At 28.1% G+C, this 23979-nt stretch overlaps 1 protein-coding gene across 2 annotated transcripts in view; it reads right to left on the reverse strand.

Moving 5' to 3' along the window:
* Positions 1 to 438: 438 nt before the first annotated feature.
* LOC129958803 (putative glycerol kinase 5) overlaps positions 439 to 23979 on the reverse strand; it is a 45828-nt gene continuing 22287 nt past the window's right edge. For both annotated transcript variants that reach the window (XM_056071491.1, XM_056071492.1), the window contains exons 8-16: positions 20810 to 20883; positions 18956 to 19016; positions 16634 to 16760; positions 15140 to 15244; positions 11671 to 11721; positions 6562 to 6605; positions 5748 to 5911; positions 2063 to 2196; positions 439 to 1856 (exon numbers count right to left, since the gene is read on the reverse strand). In XM_056071491.1, the coding sequence (XP_055927466.1) occupies positions 1723 to 1856; positions 2063 to 2196; positions 5748 to 5911; positions 6562 to 6605; positions 11671 to 11721; positions 15140 to 15244; positions 16634 to 16760; positions 18956 to 19016; positions 20810 to 20883 (894 nt within the window). In that variant the 3' untranslated portion in view covers positions 439 to 1722. The remainder of the gene's footprint in view (positions 1857 to 2062; positions 2197 to 5747; positions 5912 to 6561; positions 6606 to 11670; positions 11722 to 15139; positions 15245 to 16633; positions 16761 to 18955; positions 19017 to 20809; positions 20884 to 23979) is intronic.

Genomic DNA, 23979 nt, shown 5'->3' on the forward strand with positions numbered 1-23979 from the left:
AATAAAAAACACAAATCAAATCGTTCCCCTTAGGAAATGCCTTGTATGACACATATCAATTGCATTCTTAAGATGGATCTCACAACCAAAAAATAGTAAACAACAATCGTTACGAACAGATAATCGGGAAGCTGGTTGTTTGGCACCTGTCATGGAACTTAAATATTAAAATGTCTTTTCCCTAGCAATTTGGCTGTTTTATCTCAAGGATTCTTTGTTATATCCCCTATGTTATTAGATGAGAAACAGTGTAAGAGAAATATCAAAATAAACAGTGTAAAAGAAATATAAAATCAATCTACTAAAATAAATATAGAATTAACCTCTCACTGAGGGTTTTTTTTTTTTTTTTTTTTTTTTGAAGAAACCTAAGAAACATTTGAAGACCTTAATATTTCTATTGAAATGTGACACAACAAACATATGAAAACATTTTTTTATTTCAAAAAGTGTATAATAATTTCATCTCATAAAATAACAATTAAATAACAATATATGTTAAAATAATTATCAAAGTTTGCATATATATTTAAGCTATTTAAAAAACAATATATTACATTGCTGCATTATGGAATCGCAGGCAGAAAATTTAATGACAATGATACATTCTTAATGAATAATCTGTACATCATCTACTCACAATAAAAATATTTAAATTACAGACATTTTAAAACGAATTGAAAATACTAAATTCAGTAAAAAATAGCAGCGTCCAAAATTTCAGCCTATAATGTTCAACACTCTTACTAAGCCCTTATTAAAAATATCTCACAAAAATTATAAATACGACCTTATGCTAGAAATGAAACCAAAAACTGTAATACCAGTGGTTATCTACCTTTTATGCATTAAGAGTAATTAAAAAACCGCAGCGAAATTCGGGAAAAAAGATATGGCAACAATTATTAATCTAGAAATAGAGAGTGAAATGTTACATCACGGATATTGATTAATTTCACAAAAATAATGGAAGAGAGAAATCAGTATATTATCTCTCCAGAGATTCGTATAAGTTTTCAGCCATTCCAACGATTTCATAAGATGAATTTAAATAGACTATAAAAATTTAATAGATAAGCGTATGTATGCTTGGATTCATTTTTAGAATTCTTTTATCGTAGTAATATTTTTCTATTTACGTATGTACAAAATTCAACACTTAAAATAGCATGTGGGAAACGAAACATAAGAAGATGAAAACCACAGGACTGGACTACTACTAAAGAGGGATAAACAAATATAAGAAAAAAACTAAACACCTTTTATCATCAAACAAAAATTTAGAGTTAACATATTATTAGCAAATCGACAGGCTTAATAAATATTAACTTTCTAAGTTATAGGCCGTTTTGGAGAGAGAGCATAATTCATCACAGCATCATGAGCAAAGCGTTTAACTACAAACCTATACATAGTTTTTAGACGATCATCACTAACCAAAACTTAAAGCTCTTTAAAAGTGAAATTGGAATGTTGAAAAATGAACAGTGTAATATCAATTAAGTATATATAATTTCAAATGGCAGGCTAAATTAGTGTGAACTAAAAGTATGTATCTTTTATTTTTTCCATAGAAAGTAATCTAAATGTTTCAACATATTGCGATAGTTTTTAGACAAGATACAAGAACAAGATACAAACTTTTCTTATTATTACACTCAAAAGTGATATTTTTGGATTACACATTGCTTTACAATAATAAAACTTCAGAATTACTTTGGATTAGTTATATGATGAAACAGCTTTTTTCCAGTTCAAATATCGCATCTCAAATGATGATGTAGAAATACTTCGAGGAGAAAAAATATCACGATCGGTTTGTATTGCCCGTATTTCATCCATATTTTGCCAGACACCTATAAAAATCATTAAGTTTTCTTTACATACCATTTATTTACTGAAACACACTAATTTGAAAAATTAAAAATTTGTGGAAAAGCCTTTTTTTTTCAATGCATATGAAAATTTTTTAAAGAACGGCTTTATTATAATAAAATATACTAGGACTATTTGTTATATTATTACGAGATTAAAGGAACATTAACTAAACACAGATACATACCAGTGTGAAGACCAGCAAATAAAGCAGCTCCAAGACTAGAACATTCAGTGTGTTTCATTCGTTCAACACGCTTTTTGCATAAATCAGATACAAGTTGAAGAATAAAATCGTTGTTAGAAATGCCACCACAAGCTCTAAATTCAACAAGAAAATATGTACAAATGAATAAAATATTTACAATCACACAAACATACTGAAAAAAGTTATTCTCATGATCAATTTCTAATAGACAAGTTATAGGTATCTGTCAAACAATTGCTTTTAAAAAAGTAATTGATTTGAAATGAATAAACTAATGACTAATATTATAATATATAAATAGGTTAAACAACAATGTATATACTCCTAACAAATTAAGTCATGACAGGCTGCTAAGAAAGCATTTCCTACCATCCCTCCTCTATTTTCGACTGAATTGAATAGATTCAGCCTGTAGCTTATAACTTCATGATCTTGACTGCAAATGTATATCTTGAAGATTTGGCGAATAATTTTTCTTACATTCCAGTTGTTTCCACAGGGCACCTTCATACAAACAGTGCCGTAAAAATATTATTTAAGCCTCAGAGAACGAAATGAAACTGATCTCTGAAATATCAAACAATTTTATGTTCCTTATGACACAAAATACGAGATTTTTAACTAGGAAGTGATTTCAATAATGAAGATAATTATACAGTGAAATTTTTGATCGAAAGTTCGCATTGGTGTAATTCTGAATTATTTCTAAATAGAGAAAACCTACAAGAAAATGAACCACGGTCAAAATTTGTTATTATGGAGGGGGTGGGATTGTTTTAAATACTCATTTGTTTCAAACATATTCCGCATATTCATATGACAGATGAACAAGGTGATTCCCTGGGATTTTTTATAGGTTGTTATGAATACTGCAAATTCGTATATTTTGAAACAAAGTTATCAGGTATATCTTATATCTTATTTTGAATAGAAAGCAGTTTTCAAAAGAGCTCACAAGAAACTTAATATTCCCCAAAATAAGAAGAACAAAAAATTCAGAAATAAGCTAACAATTAAACATGACAATGAAAGAATATTAGGAAGTGCTGCTTGATCTAGTTGGAAGCATACGAAAACATATAATTTATATCCACCAAAGAAATGGAAAGCAGCATATTTATGCGTAGATTGTAAAAAAAAGATCTGTACGTTCAAAATATCCACACTATGCATGTTCACTATTCACAATAAGTATGTTAATAAGAAACTGAACAGAAATAATTCCATATAAAATTAGGTAAGTTTTACCCATTGTTATTTACTTTTAAGTAATAATAATTTTTCCAAATCTGTTACCTTCGTCATACATTTTCATAACAGAAAAATAAATAAGATAAGAAATTTTTTTTTAAATTAATATTAGCTAAAATATATATTCTGAGAAAAAATATATGTTCCAATATAATTAATTTTTCTAGTGAACAATACATTTTGTGATATTTTTAAAAAATATTTTGATGGTAATAAAAAAACTCAGATAATATATCGGTAGAATCCTATAAAGGTAATTTTATTAGAAATTTCGTTTGAATTTTAAAAACACGCAATTTCGTACGCACATCACAGCAGATAAGCTTAAACATTTCACTTCCCAGTTAAAGATTAAAAAATAATAATAATAATAATTGAAACCACTTTATCCACTGATGACACAAAGTGAAAAAAATTTTTAAGTAAGATGTTTTTTTAATACACACATCATTTTATGAAGGGTAACAATCTAATATTACTGAAGTACATTTTAATCCATTTCTTGGCGAATACAGTGCATGAAAAGTTAATAATATATGTAACCAAAAAGCTAGGGGGGGGGATTCAAGAGAGCATTACAAATGATTCAAGAAAACACAATAATTACCTAAAATTTATATAGAATGATACATTCAAATACTTAGATCGGATTTCTTACTACAACACTAACTTATACAACAAAATAATTCATAAATTGATGCAAAAAGACAAATTTCAGCAACTTTAGTCGATTACTATCAGTTTTACATAAACATTAAAAAAAAAAAAAAAAAACGATAAGTTCAATTAACTATTAACTTTTGCACTACGTGGAAAAACAAGAAAATTCTTGCAAAAATAACAATTTCCTAATCATCAAAAATCAAATAATCCCACAATCATAAAGATTTCGAACATGCCTATGTGCGGGAAAGTAGGTAGAGTGTATGAACTCTAAGGCTCTACATCTCCGGGCATTACTAATGAATGAGGGGGGGGGGTAGATTTACAATAATATTACATAGCAAGATGGTAGGAGATTTCGAACACAGTTCACAATGCATCAGAGGAAGCTCTGGCACACATACTTTTTGATCTAAATAAGCAAAGATCACTTTATATACGAAAATGCTTAAGGTGCTAATGACTTTTACCATATTTTTGCCTTAAAGAGTAGATCCCACGAGTTTTTAGAATTTTTTTAAAAATAAATTCTGGGAAAATATTTATATTTTTTTAAAAATCAAGAAACGATATAATTGATACAGGTTTAATTACTTTAAGAATATATTCTCTTTAAATAATTCATAGCATAGTTTATGATTCATAAGCTACAAACATCTCTAATGTTTCATGAATTCATATTAAGTTATCACTATAATAAAAATTGGGAAATCATATTTTGGACTAATTATTTTTCTCCTAGAGTTTTACAAAAGGTACAGACCAAACATAATACTCGTACATAAAAAATGAAATAATAAATTTTCTAAAATTAGCGCAAACTTCATTATATTTTAGTTTTTGATTTTAAAACAATGAGCTGCTTATTAATACTGCCTTCATAATGCTCTTTTATACCTCAATGTTCTTTCTTCTTAATACAACTTTCTTCAATTTTTTACAGAAGAATGTCCCCCCTCCCCACTGTTTTTTTTTTTTTTTACACTCACAAAACAGCATCCTTTTAACTGTTTCAAAGACCAACGCATTTTTTTAAATAAATATTTCAATTTAAATAAACATAAATTCAATTTTTTATACTTTTTTACAACACAAAAACAACATATGAGCCAGGTAAAATGAAGTATTGCTAATAGTTAAAACAAATAAAGAAAGTTCGCTACCTATTGATGAACATTAATTTCTTCAATGATTGCCTTCTTGCTCCGAAGAGAAAATGGCTGTTTTGTATATTTTAAAGCAGATTTTGCTAGCCATTTAAAAGCATGTCTTTTCTACTATATATAGATGACAGATGTTGAAATAAAGGTATTTATGCATTTTCGAATGAAGTTTACTTAATTACTAATTAACTTTCTGGTGTAGTTCTTAAATAAGAATTATTTTACTAACTATGAAGTATAAAAAAATTTAGACATAAAAATAATATTTTCAATGTGCAAAGCATAACTATTCGGGAGAATGATCTGCTTGAAAAAATAAGTTGAACGTTTAAGTTATTAATATAAAAAAGAAAGAAAAAATACGACTCACATTTTTAAACTGAAATTTGCAAATACAAGTGACTTGATAATGGTACTGCTTCATTCCAGTTTAAAATTTATAATAAACAAAATTTTATTCGAAATTACATTACTTCTTACATGTTCAAAGAATAGAAAACAAAATCAAAGATGAAATATAATAAGAAACACACAAGTAAATAAAGAGCTCTCATAAGCAAATGAGGCCATAATTCACCTTTACTAACCTAAATTTTTTAACATCAGTTTCATAATAAGTTTCCACAGTATCCAGTAACAAACGAACTTGGAAAGCTATTGATTCTAGAATGGCTCTAACAATATGATTCTTAGATGTTTGTACTTTTAAACCAGTCAGTGATGATATATTTCCATTTCGTTGACCAGAACACTGGAAAAAAAATCCTAAAATAAATGCTTTTTTCCAAATATCTGCCATTTGTATTAAAATACTATTGCATTGAAATTATTAAAATAAAAGTGGTTACCGAATTTCATTAAATATAAAAAAGGTAAATTAAAGCATCATGTATTACATACAAATAAAATTGAATATAGATATCTTGCATTTGAGTTAATATTTTTTTTTAGAATAAATACCTATAGCTATGTATGCATATACTAAATGACCATAATTAAAACATCCCTTTTCTCAGTATTCTGCAATCTAATCTATCTAAATTACATTTACTCAACGGGTGGAAATAGGATTTGATTTCTAAAAACGAAACAGTTTTAAAATTATCTGACACATTTGAAAAAAAATGTTTCAAAAACAACATATAAAGATATAAAAAATGAAACTTCTCAAATGCTTTACTATTATTCAAAAGAATTCTAGCTAAATAAAATATACCTGGATAAATAAACAAAAAAAAACTAGGTAAAAGGTAAATTATTACCCTTTTTATCATTTAAGATTATGCTATTGAAATGATATCAAGTTGCTTTCAAAATGGAAATGTAGTACGATACAAAATATAAAGTACATAATAACGTAGTAATGAAAAATACATTTGGAATACAATAAAATGCACTTACTAAAGAAGAGCAAGAACTTGGCAAGAAATAAACATCACCAGTATCTACATAAAAAAGAATTAAAAAATAAAGTTCGTTGAATAAATATCCATTCATAATAGAAAGTTTAATGATACCAAGGAGACAAATTTAATTTGAAACACTGAGAATTAAAACTGAAGATTTCAGCAATTTATATAATCGCAGTTTTGTAATCAAGATATCAAGATTTGAACTTTAAAAAAAAAATCTGTCGTAGTTAATTGAATATATGATAAAATTACAAGAACTAACTCAAAAAATCCAATAAAGAAAAAACAATTTCAAGTATACAAGGTAAATACCGGCGTTAAAATCTCAAAATTGCTCTGAATAAAAATTACAGTTTGATATAAAATAAATTACTACTAAGTTTGTAATAAGTATAGTTGCAGCCATAACCAAGTCTTCATTCAAGATACTGCACGATAATATAAATTCTTCGAAATCACATTTCAAATCATTTTTACCAAGGTCAGGAAATCTGTATATTCCTAATGGAAACAATCATTTTTAATCTTGAAAAATTTGTATACAGGATGAATTTTATCAATTCTGACAAACGAAAGAGGGGCCTAGAAGAGGCCGTGCGGATCATAAAACACTATAGCAACCTTGGCCCATCTCCAACCGTTTGCTAGTTACGGCAAATATACTAAATTTGCTCAAAATCGTAAAAAAAATCTAAATTTTAAAAAATTGGGTACATTGTCACGCAAAGTAAGCACATATTATGAAAGAACTCTTCAAATCCTTTACGTTGACACCAGATTAATGAAAATACATTGATTTACAGTCGAGTAATAAGTGCTGAAACATTGACAAAATTCAAAATCGAAATGTTGCCAAATTTTAAATTCTGAATTTCGAAAAAACAGTACACGCTACAATTTTTTCACATTTACCAAAAACTTGTCCATACCATAGGCTTTCCAATGAGTCCACCATAAACCATAAAAATATTTCATTTCAGGAAAATTCCTTTGTTGGCAACACATGCCTGAAATCGTTCGTCAAAAAAGAAACTTAAGACGGGTCATTGCCACTCCTGATTTTAATTTCCTCTTTACCTTCATCCTGGTATTTAAGTTAGGAACAAGAAGAAAAAAAGGCTTAAAGAGAAATAAGTTTTAAAAAAAACTTTTATTAAGAATGGTAAAAAAGTACTGAGACTTTTCCCAAAAAAAAATGCAAAAATAAAATGTTGAATTAAAAACTGTTTAATGAATTTAAAGCTGCTGCTCAAATTGGTTGCCGCCACATCTAATACACGCTCTTGATCTTTTCCGAATGGATTTAACAGTTTTTTTTAATAATAGTTCATCCTTAAGTTATAAAATCTCATCGAGTTCTTATGCCTTCAAACCTGGCGACTTCTGCACAGTAAAGTTCTTGCTTCAGAAAACCTCAAACAGAGGAGTTCACTGGAGTCAAATATGGCGATCTAGGTGTCCAAAAAATTGGCTTCTACAACCAATCCATCGTAGATAATGTTTATTTAAGTTCTGAACCGCCATTGAAAAATGTGTAAAGATCCCATTTCGTTGGAGAATGACTTCCCATCGTTTGGGTGCGGGAATGATATCAAATAATCCAAGCAGATGACGTTAAAAGAATTAAAAATACGCATTGCTTGCCAAATAACCCTGGAAAACATGCGGACCAATTAAGCAATCGTCGATCACCCCAAGCAAAACACTTAAACAGAATTGTATCTGGAACGAAGAGTTTCGTGTTAAATGCAGAATTTGTTGCACGTAATGATGCCAAATAGGCTAACTGAAATGCCATCTCGAGTAAAAAGTGACTCACCTGTCCACAGTATCATTCTCAAGAAAGGCCTTTCTTCAATATTTCTTAATAACAGCTAACGGCAAAATGTTACACGCTTTTGGAAGTCTGAACTCCGTAATTCTTGTACTTGTGTAAAATGGCATGGGCGATATTCATTTTCGTGCAAGATTTTCATCACTGTAAAGATGATACTCTTGCTAGGTTCCCCGAAAGTTACCATTGCAAAATTCGTACACAAAATGAATACTACATACTCTTCGTTTGTAAAATGAGACATACAGTTAAGAAGCAGTAGTAATAAGCATAACATGAAAAAAAAAAAAATCGGGCGAGCTAAAGCAATAGCAGTAACAAACATCTAAAAGGTTGACAAGCTAATGATGCAATTAGTGGATTGTCTTGCCCTTTTGCACCTGTGTGTGTGATATGTACGTAGGTAGATTAAAACACATCTGCACATCCGAAAAAACTAATAATAGCGGATTGGCGTACATTCCACTTATCCGCAATTGTTTTCTTTTGTTCTGTTTTTTTTGTTGTTGTTGTTTGTTTGTTTTGTTTTGTTTTTGGCAAATTTTTGTCGAATATCTCTTTCAATGAACACTGATTTCCATGATGCATTGTCAACAAAAGACTTAATTTCTCCTGAAATAAAATTCTTATATGGTTTATGGTGTGTTTATTCGAAAGTTTTTGGCATGAGCAAGTTTTGGGTAAATTTGACAAATTGTAGCTTGTACGGTATATATATATTTTTTTAAAATTCAGAATCAAAAATTTTGGCGACATTTTGAATTTCGCAAACGTTTCAGCGCTTTTTACTCGGCCGTAAATCCATATATTTTCATGCAACTGGTGTCAACTTAAAGGATTTAAACCGTTCTTGCAGAATATGTGCTTACTTTACGTAAAAATGCAACCAATTTTATTTTTTTTTTAATTTAGATAATTTTATGTTTTTCAGCAAACTCAATATATCTGCCCTAGCTCGCAAACGGTTAGAGAAGGTACAGGGTTTTTATAGTGTTTTATGATCCTCTTGGGCTCTTCTATCACCCTCTTTCCTTTGTCAGAATTGATTAAACTCACCTTATATACAACTTTTATCTGCAATTAATCACTGCATGAAAATAAATCATGAAGCTTATTATTCTGAAATCATCGAAAATGGAAGCTGTAAAAGACTGGCTATTATTTAAACTTGAGAATTTCTCAGTAACAAATTCATGAAAAAAATATTGCACATGATTTGTGATACTTTTTTACAGTAAAACAACCAATTTTAAGATATGACACTGGATATAAAAAAAACTCATGCAAAAGTAACAGCATAAACTATCATAATCTACTTTTCAAAACTAGCAATTTAAATTATATTAATGAGCAAATCTTTTAAATTTAATCTAATTAACAAAAGCTTTTACCACATTTCAATTCACCACACATTTTACGTAAACTAACATAAAGATAACCAAGAAAATGTTTAAAAAGCATTCAACTTAGATAAGACTACATTATTTTTACTATTTATTTATACATGAGAGTTAAGTACATCATTTATCAAAGTGTAAACATCAATCAACAGAAATAAATTCCTACAAATAATGTAGTCAAAATATTGATAAATATTCCAAATTTTACTAGTGAATTCTGGTTATTATATCACTATTAAATTAGAGTAGAGCATTAACATCCTAAAGAATGTCCCTTAACACATTATACAGTAAAACTCTTTCACTTTTTCAAAGAAACTACATTGAATTGAGAACATAAATGAAATATGAAAGAGGACAAGGGCCTAATTTTTTTTAATTACAGTGAATTGTATTTTTAATAACAAAAATTATTTTTGTGGACATGGTACATTTTACAGCAGTCAGTGCAACAATCAAAACTTTAATTTTCACAACTTAGAAACAAATAAAAAATACAAGTGCCTCAAAAAAAAAAGAGAGAAAAGAAAGAAAGAAGGAACAATGGCAATGGTAACTATTTGAATCCTACCAATCTGCATTTTACCTATAAGGTATTTCAACAGAAATATGTTAAAGAAATAAAATGCTCTTGTTGTATACAGTAATATATTCTGGGAATATTATATTGATTACTATCATGAAGATTCTAAAATATGGGATATTAACCTTAGCCGCTATATCACATTTCAATGCTGCTAAAAATGCTAAAACTCTTAAAGAATATCTTCCAATCAGATAGGCTTTTTTTTTTTTTTTTCCTACTTCTTAAAATTCTATATTTATAAAAAAATTAATAAAACTATTTAAATAAAAGAAAGTAATAACTGAAAGATTAATCCATAATGCTTAGCAATTCTCAGTAAACTAAATTCACTTTCACAGTGAGCTCCAACAGAAAAGCAAATACTTTTATAATATCCCTATATTTTATAAAATTAGGATTTTGCTCATTGATATTTCTGTCGTTTCTATACATGACAAGAATGCCTGCCTTTAATATTACAAAATGATACTGTAATATTTCGCACAATGGGAGAGTATTATTCTTATCCAATAAGTTATTTTAACTAGATCGCAAATATTATATAAATGTGATAAATTATTTTTAAAATAATACATTTGTAATCATAACTCATTCATAAAGCAATTTTTAAATCTTTAATATTAGTGAAAAATTCATCCTGTTCTCAAACTCAAGAGTTGTGATTAATTTTTTCTCCTTAAGTAGGTCATTACTCGATCCCACGCATTCTTAATAAATACTATCGCAATCTGTAAGCTTTAGCATCTCGTCTACTTTCAAGGACATAAAACGCTATAATTTGTAAAACACTCGATACATTATCTTACAGTGATAATAAATTCAAGTTTTGTCATCTTTATAATTCCATAAATGTGCATGCGCAAATTGTGATTATTGATATAATCAGCAAAAATTCCAGAAATAAATTGAAACAAACAGCAAAAAGGGATTCTTATTCAATTCTAAAAACAAGTAGCATAGATATTCTTCTGACGCGAAGAAAGAAATAACAAATTTTACATTTTAAATAATGCTTAAAATGTATGTTTCACCTTGATATATCTACGATTCAGTTGCTATAGTGTTAAGTCTTAAATATAATTTCCTTCCTTTATACATATTTTTCTTTTGCGTCTGAATCGAAATGATTGTTGAAGGAAAACAACAAAGCCAGTAATATTTAGTGTGAGAATTTAAAATCAGTTTCCTACATTTATAAAAATAAGTATATTATATATAAAGTGAAAAATGAAACGATTCAAGACAAGTGTTACTAAAATAATGAAAATTGCAAAATACCTGACACTGATTCGGCAATTGAACACGATTTGGCTGGATGATCAAAGAAACCTAATAAATAAATAAAACCAAAAAGGTTTCTGAAATAAACATGTTAAAAAACACAAATGCATGTGAAAATAATTTCTAACATCGTAAATAAATTTTAAAACAGAATGTAGTTAATTTTTAAACAATTTAAAATCGCACACAATAATATAAATTTAACACAGAAATTTTCTCTTCTAAAATATCTTACGTGTGATTGAGATTTTATTAATTTAAATTTCCGAAATGGAAGACGGTACACCAATGCAGCGTCACTCACAAGTACTTCTAAATTTCTCACATCGACCAGGTACTTTTGGCATTCGTCATCAGATTCTTAAGCAACATCAATAATGTTTTATTAGACACAAAATAATTTTAATGAATTTAATGGTAGCAATTTAAAATATAAATATCCATTTCAATTTCTGGAATCATCAAGAACGGAGAAAATATTATTTCTATGCATTTAAAAAATGCAAGGGTGAACTAAAATTTTAATTTAAATATTATCAATCAATATTTTCTTATTCGTGCTTTGAAATAAAAAAAAATAATGTAGTTATTTCAAAATTTTGAATTACTTTTATAGAAATCATGTGCGAATATTGTAAATAGATTAAGCATAGAAAGAAAATATTTGAGTACTACAATAACTGAGAAATATTTAATTTCTTTACATCTCCTCATTTAAGAAATAGGAAACAATATACTATAAAACAGAATAAGTTATGATTTGCAGTGCTATAAGTGTCAACAAAAGACGATACCATAACTTAAGAAAACATTCTCCCAAAAAATTTAATGTATATAAATATGATTATTAGCATACATGATTATAATTATACTCAATCCAGAATAAATTTGTTATTCAAGTATTCTTCTCTCTTAACAATTTCTAAAGCCTTTTTAAGAAGCTTTAATAATTTTTTTAAGAAATAAGAAATTCTTTATATTTTCAATTTTCTGAGTTTTTTAAATGCGGCACACCTGGGTGTATAAATAATATTCAGAGACAAACTGAAGATACTATGATCATAAAGAAAAGAATACAAAATTTTCATGAGACTGCTATTTACAATATTCTTTTTTTAAAATACAGGCAAAACGCTCAGTCATAATTTCAGTTAAAAGACAACATAACACTTCTCTAATTTTTTTTTATTCTGGTCATATGTTTCAGCACTTAAGGACTAATGTTTTTCAACAGGATCTTGCTCAGGAGATAAAATTTTAGACAAGAAAACTCTTCAACCTTTTTCCAGTAGTTGTTTTAGAATTGTTTGGATCTTAATTATAATTTTGTTAAGATAAATAATAATTCTACAATATTTTCAATGATATTTGGAACTCACTATTAATCGATGATCCAGCTTATATAATATTCAATTATGAATGTTTTAACTGCAATTCACTGTCACTTTTTATTTAAGTTAAGTCATTTCTCTTCAATTAAATTTGATATAAATTAACAGAAATAAAAAAAATTCACATTAATCCGAAATTTAAAATTTATGAAGATATCCTTTAAAAATCACTGCTTAATAACTATAAAAGCAATTTTTATAATCTGCTTTTTAAAATATACGAATATATAAAGTTTGTAATCAATATGGGAAAGAAAGCATTAATCAGCAAACTTCATATTCAGAATTATTTGATTAATATAAAATTCTATTTTGAAAAATAAATATTTTTCATCAAATTTCGCCAAATCGTTTTCGAAAAAAGAAATATAAAATTAAAATACTGCCAAAGCATATAAGCACACATAAAAAATATAGGTTAGAAAATTCATAATCAAGTTTTAGTAGATTGTAAATCTAAAAAAAACCTTAACGTATGTGGTACAGAAATCGCTCTTATTACTACTTATTGTCAAATGGCAAAAATCAAATATAAACAACCGATAGTATGAATTTCAGACTACTTCATGGAATGTTTTACAGCTGCACTGAATTCAACATTTCGCTTAGGTAATAAATGGAGGTGCAAAATATTACTAGAATTGTTCTGGAGAATATTCGTCGTGTCACTGAAAAGTTCATTCAATCAGAAACAAAAAGATATAAAAGAAATAGAGAAATAAGTTTCAAACAGAAAGCTTAATAGGACGCAAAAATAGACTTAATCGCCGCAAATGGGTAATCGCTATTACTTCACTTCAGAAATTGATGTTCATATTTTATAAAAACGATGTTCGTATTAATGGAATTAAAACTAAATCATCAAAATATCCAAATGCATGCTTTTGCCAGTTATGAACTCCATAGTCGGATTTTGACTTCCTCTTTTATTTCCTAATATACGCAGTTTTTAATTTGCAGTAAATCAACTCAATTGAACTCATACTTTTCAGTTGTGTCAAATAACAAGGTGAATTTTTTTAAATACTTATATATGCATTCGATATTAATCATTTAACAACTTAAAAAGTCAATAATCGGAGCGAACAAGCTGGTCACCAAAGGTGGATAGTGTAAATGAATGTTTTATAATGTAATCTTATAATCGTATACCTATTCATTTTGTTTCAAAGTTCAAGTCAAAGTTTGCAAAAGAAAATCTTAAAGATTTTCTGATTAAACAAAGAAAATAGCACATAAAAGTAATATAAAAGATAAAATTGAAATGTAATTCACGTTTTACGTCAAGACAAATCAAAAGCTTTTACTTTACGCTTTCTATTTGTAAGATTCGAATATTTGTAGCAAAATATAAATAGTTAAAATAATAATACAAATTTTCATTAAAAAAAACTTAAATGATAAAAATCAAGCATTTTTTTATTCAATATAAAAAATTTGGTCGACCTGTATATAATTTTCTTTTTCATAAACATTTTATTGATGTCAAATTTTGCGACTCAAAGTTCGATTCCCTACATATCAGTATCACACTTAAATCCCTTCCCCCTTCCAAATCATGATCAACAAGTCACTGAAAATAATACTGGCAAAACTCGATTATCTGCTGCTGATGCTGAATGTTACTACACGCAAAGAATTTCAGCAAAATCGCTCCTCTGAAAATTTCACTCTTCGATAGAATTTTAAAAGGAAAATATCTCCATAAACAACATTCAAAAAATCATTTTTTTAGATGTTGTAAAAATTTAGTAAACTCTTAAAAAGCAAAGTATGTAGTTAATTTAAATGAATTAATTTAGGAAAGAATACGTGCGAGCTTCACAAAAACTACAAACTAGAAGTATATAAATATTTATCAGCACTTTTTGTCAAATTTTATTAAAGCAGTTTCTACTCAATCTTTCGTGTAAATATTTCAAGTGCCGATAAATGAAGCGCTAACATTAAAAATACATATAGAAAAGTCCACCAACATCAGTGAATGCATGCAAGAGTGGAATAAAAAATCATCACTGCCATCGCGATTCACAATATTATTGCACAAGAGTGGAAAAAGTTTAAGAAATACTTACCTAAATTTTGTGCTACAGATAAAACGGCGCCAACATCATGAAAGCCACATTCTAAAATATATGTAGTTTTTGCAGATATAGTCCATCCAACTAATGTATAAATACCTACATAAATACAAATGAATAATTCGCTTGATCAAAGAAGATAAACATTTAAAATACATAAAGATTTTTTTAATTCTATACTTCAGAGACTTTGTTAATTTGAATGTTAAGAAAAAAAAATCGAAGTTAAATTACAGAATAACTAAAATAATTTAAAATAAAATAAATATTACTAAATAATAATTATACCAACATTAAAAGAAAATTACACATTTACCATATTTCAAAAATCAAATAAAAAGCACAAAAAAATTAAAATTACAAAAACTTTCAATTTTTATTAATCTGCTCGTTTTCACACACACACACACAAAAGGAATGTAATAACACAAAAAGATAAACTAAGGCAATGATTTGAAGCAGAGTAATATTCAAGAATGATATCTTATTGGCTTAAAAACGGATATTTTATGGTTTTTAATCATAAAAACATACTAAAATAAACGTATACTAAGAAATCTTCCAAAAGTTTAAATTCGAATGAGATCAAATGAAATTAAACAAAGAGTAAATTTTTCATACATTAAAAAAAAAACACTACAAATCTGAATAATTTAGAAAAGGGACTATGTTGACTACTACATGGCAGGAAGCTAAAACTTTTATTTATGAAAGTGAGCGAATTAATTCTTTCTCAGATAAAATAATGGATAAGAACATTTCATAGCTCTATTTACAGAGAGAACAGTTAACAATGCATGTTACCGCATAAGCAAACAACAGAAACAAACTTCAAGAAACATCGCTAATAAGAAATCCATATAGTGCTAATACATTCTGAAGTAAAATTATGAATGAGCAAAGGAAATTCGCTAAATATTTCATATAAAAACCTAAAAAAATAACAAGAACGAATATAGGAAAAATCTCAAAACCAACTCAAACCAGTGACAACTGTAAGAATAAATATCCAACTGATAAACTCAATTTATTGTTGTTCTCATGTCTATGGATTAGCAGGAAAATAAAAATTAAAAACACTCAATACACTTCAAAATATATATTATATTTATGATCAGAGCTTTACTTTACACTACATATATCTTTATTGTGACTTGATAACCATTTTTGCTTTTGAGAGAATAAAACAAAAACTTTCATTCTCCATATTTGCACTGACACAAAACAAGCACAATGTTGATGGGAAATATATACAAGCGAAAACACTCGCGTAAAAAATATAAAGATTGTTAACAACAATTTTAGCGTTCTAACAGTGATCAGGCAGCTATACAAAACATTCAGAATAATCTAAGTATTTCAGACAGTAATCAAAACATTCAGAACAACCTAAGTGTTCAGACAGTAACAGACAGTAACCTAACGTAAATCAAAAATATATGAATATTTGCCACTTGAGAGAAGAATCAATACAAAATAAATTCATACCATTGCTTGCAACTACAGGTTCAGAACCAGTATTGATGTTTAAAAACGTTCCAGTACCCATTGTACAGTTTATATCATCCTTTCTAAAACAGCCTGATCCAAATAGAGATGCTTGCTGATCACCAACCTAAAATAAAGATTTTATTCATTTTCATATTAAATATATTTTATTTATACAGGGTTATCCAAAGAGTTTTTTTTCAAATTTTATGTGTTCGTCAGCCAGACCATGACCTTTTATGCTGGAACCTGCGTCCACAAACGGGACCCTGATAGTCAGAGACTGCCAATATTCGCAGATATATTTAAAAAAAACAGGTTAAAATTATCTCAAGTGAGACTACTGCAGTAAAAGGATTATCCTCCCCGGAACATGGAATTGGCAAATATGTTTCACGTTTATGGCGCCATGAGTAGAAATACGAGAGTAGCGGTGTGGATGACCCAACAGTTTTTCCTAGATGTCTTTAGAAAATTACATAGCCCATTTCAAAAAAATGTGCAGGGATACATTGATATGACTATTATCATCGTTGAATTAACAGAAATGAACCAATAAAATGACCATCCTTATCTCATCAACATGGATTTCTGGAGATAAACAAAGTGTGTGATAAATAATATATATGTAACATCGCACATCGATAACGTCACTAAAATCATGGAACTGGCAGTACATAAATGCGCCACACTTGTTCAATTTTAGCAAGTCTAAGAATTCATATACAGATAGATATAAGGAAGCTCACATTTTGGCGGATAGAAAGAATTTCGAACTCCTGTGATGTAGCCAAAAATTTTTTCTCTATACATATACTTAAGGTTTTTTTTATTAGTAAAATGGTAACATAGCTATTGACTTCTTTGACCTGTATATCGATTATATTGCTGTAGCACTGCAATATTTTATTTTTGGGATACAATCTTCTAGTAAAAGAAAATAAATAAAAAAATATATATATAAAACCTTGTCTATTGTGGTTTGACAAACGAGGATGTTAAATTTGTAAACGACGTTTCTGGATACTCTAAATAATTGTCTTAAATACTTTAATATACTATAAAAAATTTCCATCAATATTAGGGAGGAAAAAAGCATGGGTATTTTTCACATTCTTTTCATTACAGCAAACAATTCCACAAACACAATAATGTGTAGCATCTAATTGCAATCCGGAACAGTTATCTATGACTGATATCATTATCAGCAAAAATAAGTAGGGGAAATCTGTGTAGACTTAAGCAACTGCATGAGTAGTGTAGGTGAATACCCAAAATTTTGAACACTTGTCTACAGTCACACTCAGTAACATCTGAATAAAAAGTAATTATTATAAACATCACACTGAATGCTTTGCATTTTGAAGTATGCAACTGAATCGGTGCGGAAAAGAACAGAGTAAGTTCTAAATTCTCAATTCAAGATAATCAGGTATTAAATTTGGTGTGTGAGTGTGTGAATGAGTGGTCTACTTTGGAATAAATGTGGATTTGGCCTAATTTTTTTTTTTTTTTTTATCAGAACAGAAATCAGTTAAACTTTAACATTACATATTGATTTAAGAAAACATTTCAAGTTAGAAAAACAGAATGATTATTGAAGAATCTGGCATGAACAAATATTTTTGATAATATGTTGTCAGAATACTTTATTAACCCTAATTCATTAGGAATGTTAGTCATCTGAATATCCTGAGTCAATAGAAATTAATTTGTAACACTAGACAAGAAATAATAAATCGAATAAAATCCCCAAAACACACAAATTTAAAATATACATCAGCAAAAAAGATTAGGGAACAAAGCAGAATATCAGTTTACAAACAAAATCATCAGTAACAATTAAAAGGCTTAAATATTTCCAATAAAAGCATGATTTGCAAAAGTAAATAAATATACAAACTAAATGCATCACAGAAGCAAAAATTTCATTTTAAAACATCCTACTGCGTGTTATTCATTTTATGATAAATCAGAATTTAATTTTATTTAGTTATATAGTAGACATATATTGTTATTTCGAGCCATGATCAGACGACAAGGATAGCATCTAAACCAACAAATCCTTCACAAACTTCCACTATACTCCAGATAAAAATTTGTGAACTTCAATGTTGAATTTAACATTCATCAGACCCACATGCGCGTGTAACGTTTGCCAGAATCGCGGTTCGAATTTGGAAACTTCTAGTAGCAAAGAGAGTCCTTATCACCAGGGCAATGCCGCCAATGATGGTATTAAGGAGAGGAAAAGAAAACTTATACATATTTATCAAAACATTGCTTTTTAATGCATAAAATGTATTAATAAAAAAAACTTACCACAGCAAAAATAGGAAAAGCTGCTCCAAATATTTCAGGTAATACTTGACCATAATTATCGCTAAATTAATAAAAAGCAAGTGATATTAAAAATTGTTTTTAAAAAAACTCACTGATAAGATTTTTTTTTTAATTAAAATTACAGAAAATCGACACGAAATATAATTAATAAAACATTTGCTTGCTTTTACGAACAGTGAAATGTGTTCGCTTTCAATTAACATAAATAACAAATAATAATAATCATGAATAATAAAAATATAATTTCAAAGCAAATTTACAATTATATCACAGAAATATATAAACTAAGAAATGAATAAATACATAAAAAGGTATACAAAAATTACTTTTCATTTTATTTCCTCCTTCTAAAATTTTCTTAAATATATTAGAAAAGTTCTCTACTTTAACTTAAAATTCAATATTGGAAAATTTTAGTTAAATAATAAATATAAGATATAAAAGGGAAAAAAGTACTTTCTAAAATAGATTTTAAAATATTGTTTACTTGTAAATACAAATGCCATTAACTTCCGATTTATTTAATATTTCACTAAAATGTTTTAAATCGACTGCAATAAATAAATAAAAATAAAAATTCCTAGAATAAAATTTTGTGAAATTCAAATGACTGAAAATGATTTATTTCAATATAACTGAAAACGCGTAATTTAAATCTTACATAAAAATCACTTATCACTTGATCACTTATTAAAATCACAAACTAGAGTTCAACTAGTAAATAACTGTAGTCCGAAACTAAAGAATACATTTATTTTCATGCTTCTAATTTTTACAGTTCTATCTAACAAATTCTCTGATAATTCTAAAAAAAAAATTTGTAAGATGATCTTGAAAGATAGCTCCAAACTCTTGCCACGTAGTTTTGCTGCTTTCTCAGTCTAACATCACTCCATAATTAATATTAAAATTTAAAGAAAATAAAATACGAATCAATAAATCTAAAAAAATAATTTCTGCACAGTCGAAGTTGGAACATTACAATGTTATCTATATATTTGAAATAACTAGCAAAACCAAATAACTGGATTTTCAGCATCAACCATTGAATCGATTTCGCCACTTTTGATTTTACTATATTTACTATATGCAATCTATATGCAGATCCACCAAATGTCTCTCATACTTGATGATTCATTTCCTATCCTTTTTTTTTATTATTATTATTATTATTATTCCTTTTTCCATTTTCGATGATAATCTCTCATAGCGGGGGGGGGGGGAATGCAAGTTTCTAAAATAATTTCAGGTGGTGTTGCTGCTGCAGCCCTAATGGATGAACAGCCACAGATATTAATGGACTTTAAGTAGAACAACTGTTCAATTCAACACTTCTCATACACCAAAAATAAAAACATTTCAATTAAAAATGTTCAAAAACAAACACAAAATAATCAATTGCAGGATAGATGGAATACATAAAGAATCGGCCCTTTATAACGAAATTCATAAAAAGGTAGCTATTACATCAAAACACCATTAACGGAAATAAACTAATAAAAGATAATTTTATTTTCAAAAGTCATATTCATACAAGAAAAATGTCGATTCCTAAATGACGCAATATCTACCACAGCAATGAAAGCTGACGATTTTTTGACATTTCAAAACGCTGCTCATTTTCATATTTTAAAAACACTTGCTAAGAAGTATAATCAAGTACTAGAGTAAAAAAGATAACACAAAGTATGGCATTAAGCATGTTTCGTTTACACTACATTAAGTAAATGAGAAAACTGAAGTTCACTGGTAAAATCTATATTTCTTAAAATACTAACACTGATATAAAATAACTTCACATTAAAGATCAAATTCAATATTATGAATGCTTACCAAGTATTCTTAACTTCAGGCAGAATATTTCTAGGAATACTGCATGCATTTAATACCATTTTAGACCATTCCATCTGAAAAATAAATAGGGAGAAAATGAGAAATCAAATCTCCGAAATGAGAACCATTTTCTTTTATTTAATTTATATATATTATACTGTAAACATAATTTTGAAGATTCACAGCCGAAAAGAAGAAACTTTTCGAATAAAATTCAGTTTATTTCATCACGGGAGGCATATTTTATACACAAGGAAGATCGTTGATAAAGAGACGCATTTGTTTGCATCGCGGCACAAGAACAAATATGACGAAAATTTTTCCCTTTAGTGATTTTACTAAGAGACTCAGCTAGGGATTTCTTTAACACGTGGAGATTTAAAAAAGAGAATCTTGGGTATATTTGAAAGGAGTGCGTAGGTCTTTTAAGTAGGCAGGAAAGGAGTATGTTTCATTCACTACGTTGTGATTGTGAGAAATTGCAGTAGTCATGAAATTATCTTCCCCTATAGTAACTTTAATATTTAGAAAAAATAGTTCTCATTTATGAGCATGTTTCCCACTCTTATTGAAGGGGGGGGGATTAAAGAGATTTCAAGTAGCTTTTAAATTAAATTCAAAGATCATACAGTTGCATGTCTTAAACACAAAAATGCAAATGGTAAATTTAAATAAAATATTTTCACCATTAACGTTCAAATAAGGCATTTTCTTGCTCACCATTACTAGATGCTTAAGTGATGCGCACTACATGCACCCATTACCCTTATCCTGCAATTAATAAGCCTAAACTTACAATTCAAAATGAATTTTAAGATTACAATGCGAACGCCTTTACCACTAACCACCAAAAGTCTATAACAAGATGGTAATTTCATACAAAATACTACTGGGTATTCACTTCACAAACACATCCAGATTTTAGATTAAACAAAATCAATTTTTTTTAAAATTCACAAGAATCTCTAACATTACTTTTGTAAAATACTTGACAGAATGAAGAAAAACGCATGAAATACACCAACCCTTTATTTATATTTAAACAAATAGCTAGCAAAGAGAGTAATTTAGAAATTCTGTATTATATCCTTTTTTTTTTTCGTTTAATTTAAAATCAAATGTTTTGTAACTTATGTTTTTCTTTTAGGTTTCCGAACCCAACAATTTCGTGTAAGAAAATTCCCTATCAGTTATGATTTGATCATAGGAGAGTATTATCAGAATCTTAATTACCTCTTATAACTTCTGATATGATTTTGACCTTACAAATAAATACCTTGATAAAAACTCATCATACCATTTTTTCATACTTCAGATTCCTCAAATTCTGATGTATCTCAAGCCACATAATAATAATAAAATAAATAAATAAATAAAATAACACCCTCCGTTTGTTTGTTTTTTTAATAATCCCTTGAAATTTACAAGAACAGAAAGAATGGCATTTATCTTGTTATAACAGGAAAGAATTTGTTTGACATCTTCAACTAATCGTTAGAACATAGTTGAGAAGGACTTATACAAAACTCCAAGACTGAAGTTATTGTAAAATCCTAATATGTTCAAAATCTTTAAACTGTTTTTTACGAAATTTTTCCCCAATTAGTGATTTTTTTTAAGCATTCTGCCATTATTGAATCCCCAGCTAACTTTTTTTTTATCCTTGTTAAAACATCGAACTAATTATATCAAAAAAATTAATGCTTTAAAATCGTTAGGCCTTCAAGAACATCACTGAATGTTTTCAAACAACCAATGATCATCTTTTTTTACGCAATGTTTAAAAAATAGCAAAAGTAGACAGTCTCTCTCAAATATTAAAAATGTCTGGAAACGACAAGAAACACTTTACTTTGACAGGTAGGTTTGAAATTCGGCTTTGCAACAACTTTGCAACAAATTTATACAATTCAGATTTTGGAGTAGAAAACTTGACCTTTTAAGGCCTCTTTTACATTGTTCATAGCAATGTGAAAATACCAAGTCGTCTAACACTTCGATTGCGTTTAGTAGCAGCTACACTCTCTACCCACTTGGTCTACCATTCTGAAAATTCTAAGTCCAGTGGCGTGGCAACAGGGGGCAAGGCAGTATATATATAACGGGTGCCAGTCTCATGGGGACACCACGGAGGCAAAACCTTAGAGTGTTTATGTCATCTTTTAAAACCAATTATGATAAAGGGAAAAAATACAATATTTTGGGCAATGCCACTTACATTTGCTGAATGCATAATAGTTTTGTCCCCAGCTGCTAGATACGTTGAAGATTCCTTGACAACTATGATATAATCTTTCTTTCTCCCCTTCTATCTTTTTCGAAACTACACAAAGAAAAAAATTTGGAGATTGACAGGGTTCCCATAACAACACCTTTTTTTCAGTTGATAAAATTCTCAATGCAAAACCATATCACAAACAGATTTTCTCTTCTCTCTCAAAGAATAATGGATGCACTCTTAGCCTATTTTGAAGGACTTTTCAAGAACTCAACGAAAATTCAAGTGCTTTCCTGGGACCCCGAGTACAAGAAAATAATTTTACAGGCATCCGCATAAACAAAAATTAGGCAGTTTTTAAGAACCATAGGAAAGCTAAGGAAATAACAATTTAGCGCAAATTTTAATATTTATATAAAAATTTCTACTTGGTATGCAGGGTACAAAGTATTAAAATCATTATTCCTTACAATAAAGCGTCCATCACAAGAGACTGATGAATTTAGTAAGTATTGAAATAAAAAGAATAATAGAAATGAAAAAAAGAATTGGAATAAACACAAATGTTTTTAACTATCAATAATAAATATTAACTGCACTAATCGTTAACTATGATCATTTCTAAATTATCAGAGATACACAAACACATTTAATTGGAAAAATGCTTTCAAATGAAGAAAAGAATTTTATGACTTTTGAATCAATAAATGTAATGTAAAAAAATGTGAAGTCTAAATTTTTATACAGTTTTACGATCCTATTAGTCATAATTTAACAAAACATTCTTGACGCATTATTATTTCAAACAAAAAAAACACTTTTCTGCAATCGAAACTGATTAAGTTAAGAAGCTTTGAATATCACTATTCAAGACGAATTTTACATCTGCCTTCCGAGATCTCAAGAATGCTTTTAAGGGCCGTATGCAAGTCAAAAATATTCATTCACTTAT

The sequence above is a fragment of the Argiope bruennichi genome, chromosome X1 (assembly GCF_947563725.1).
Source record: "Argiope bruennichi chromosome X1, qqArgBrue1.1, whole genome shotgun sequence".
NCBI classification, from domain to species: Eukaryota; Metazoa; Arthropoda; class Arachnida; order Araneae; family Araneidae; genus Argiope; species Argiope bruennichi.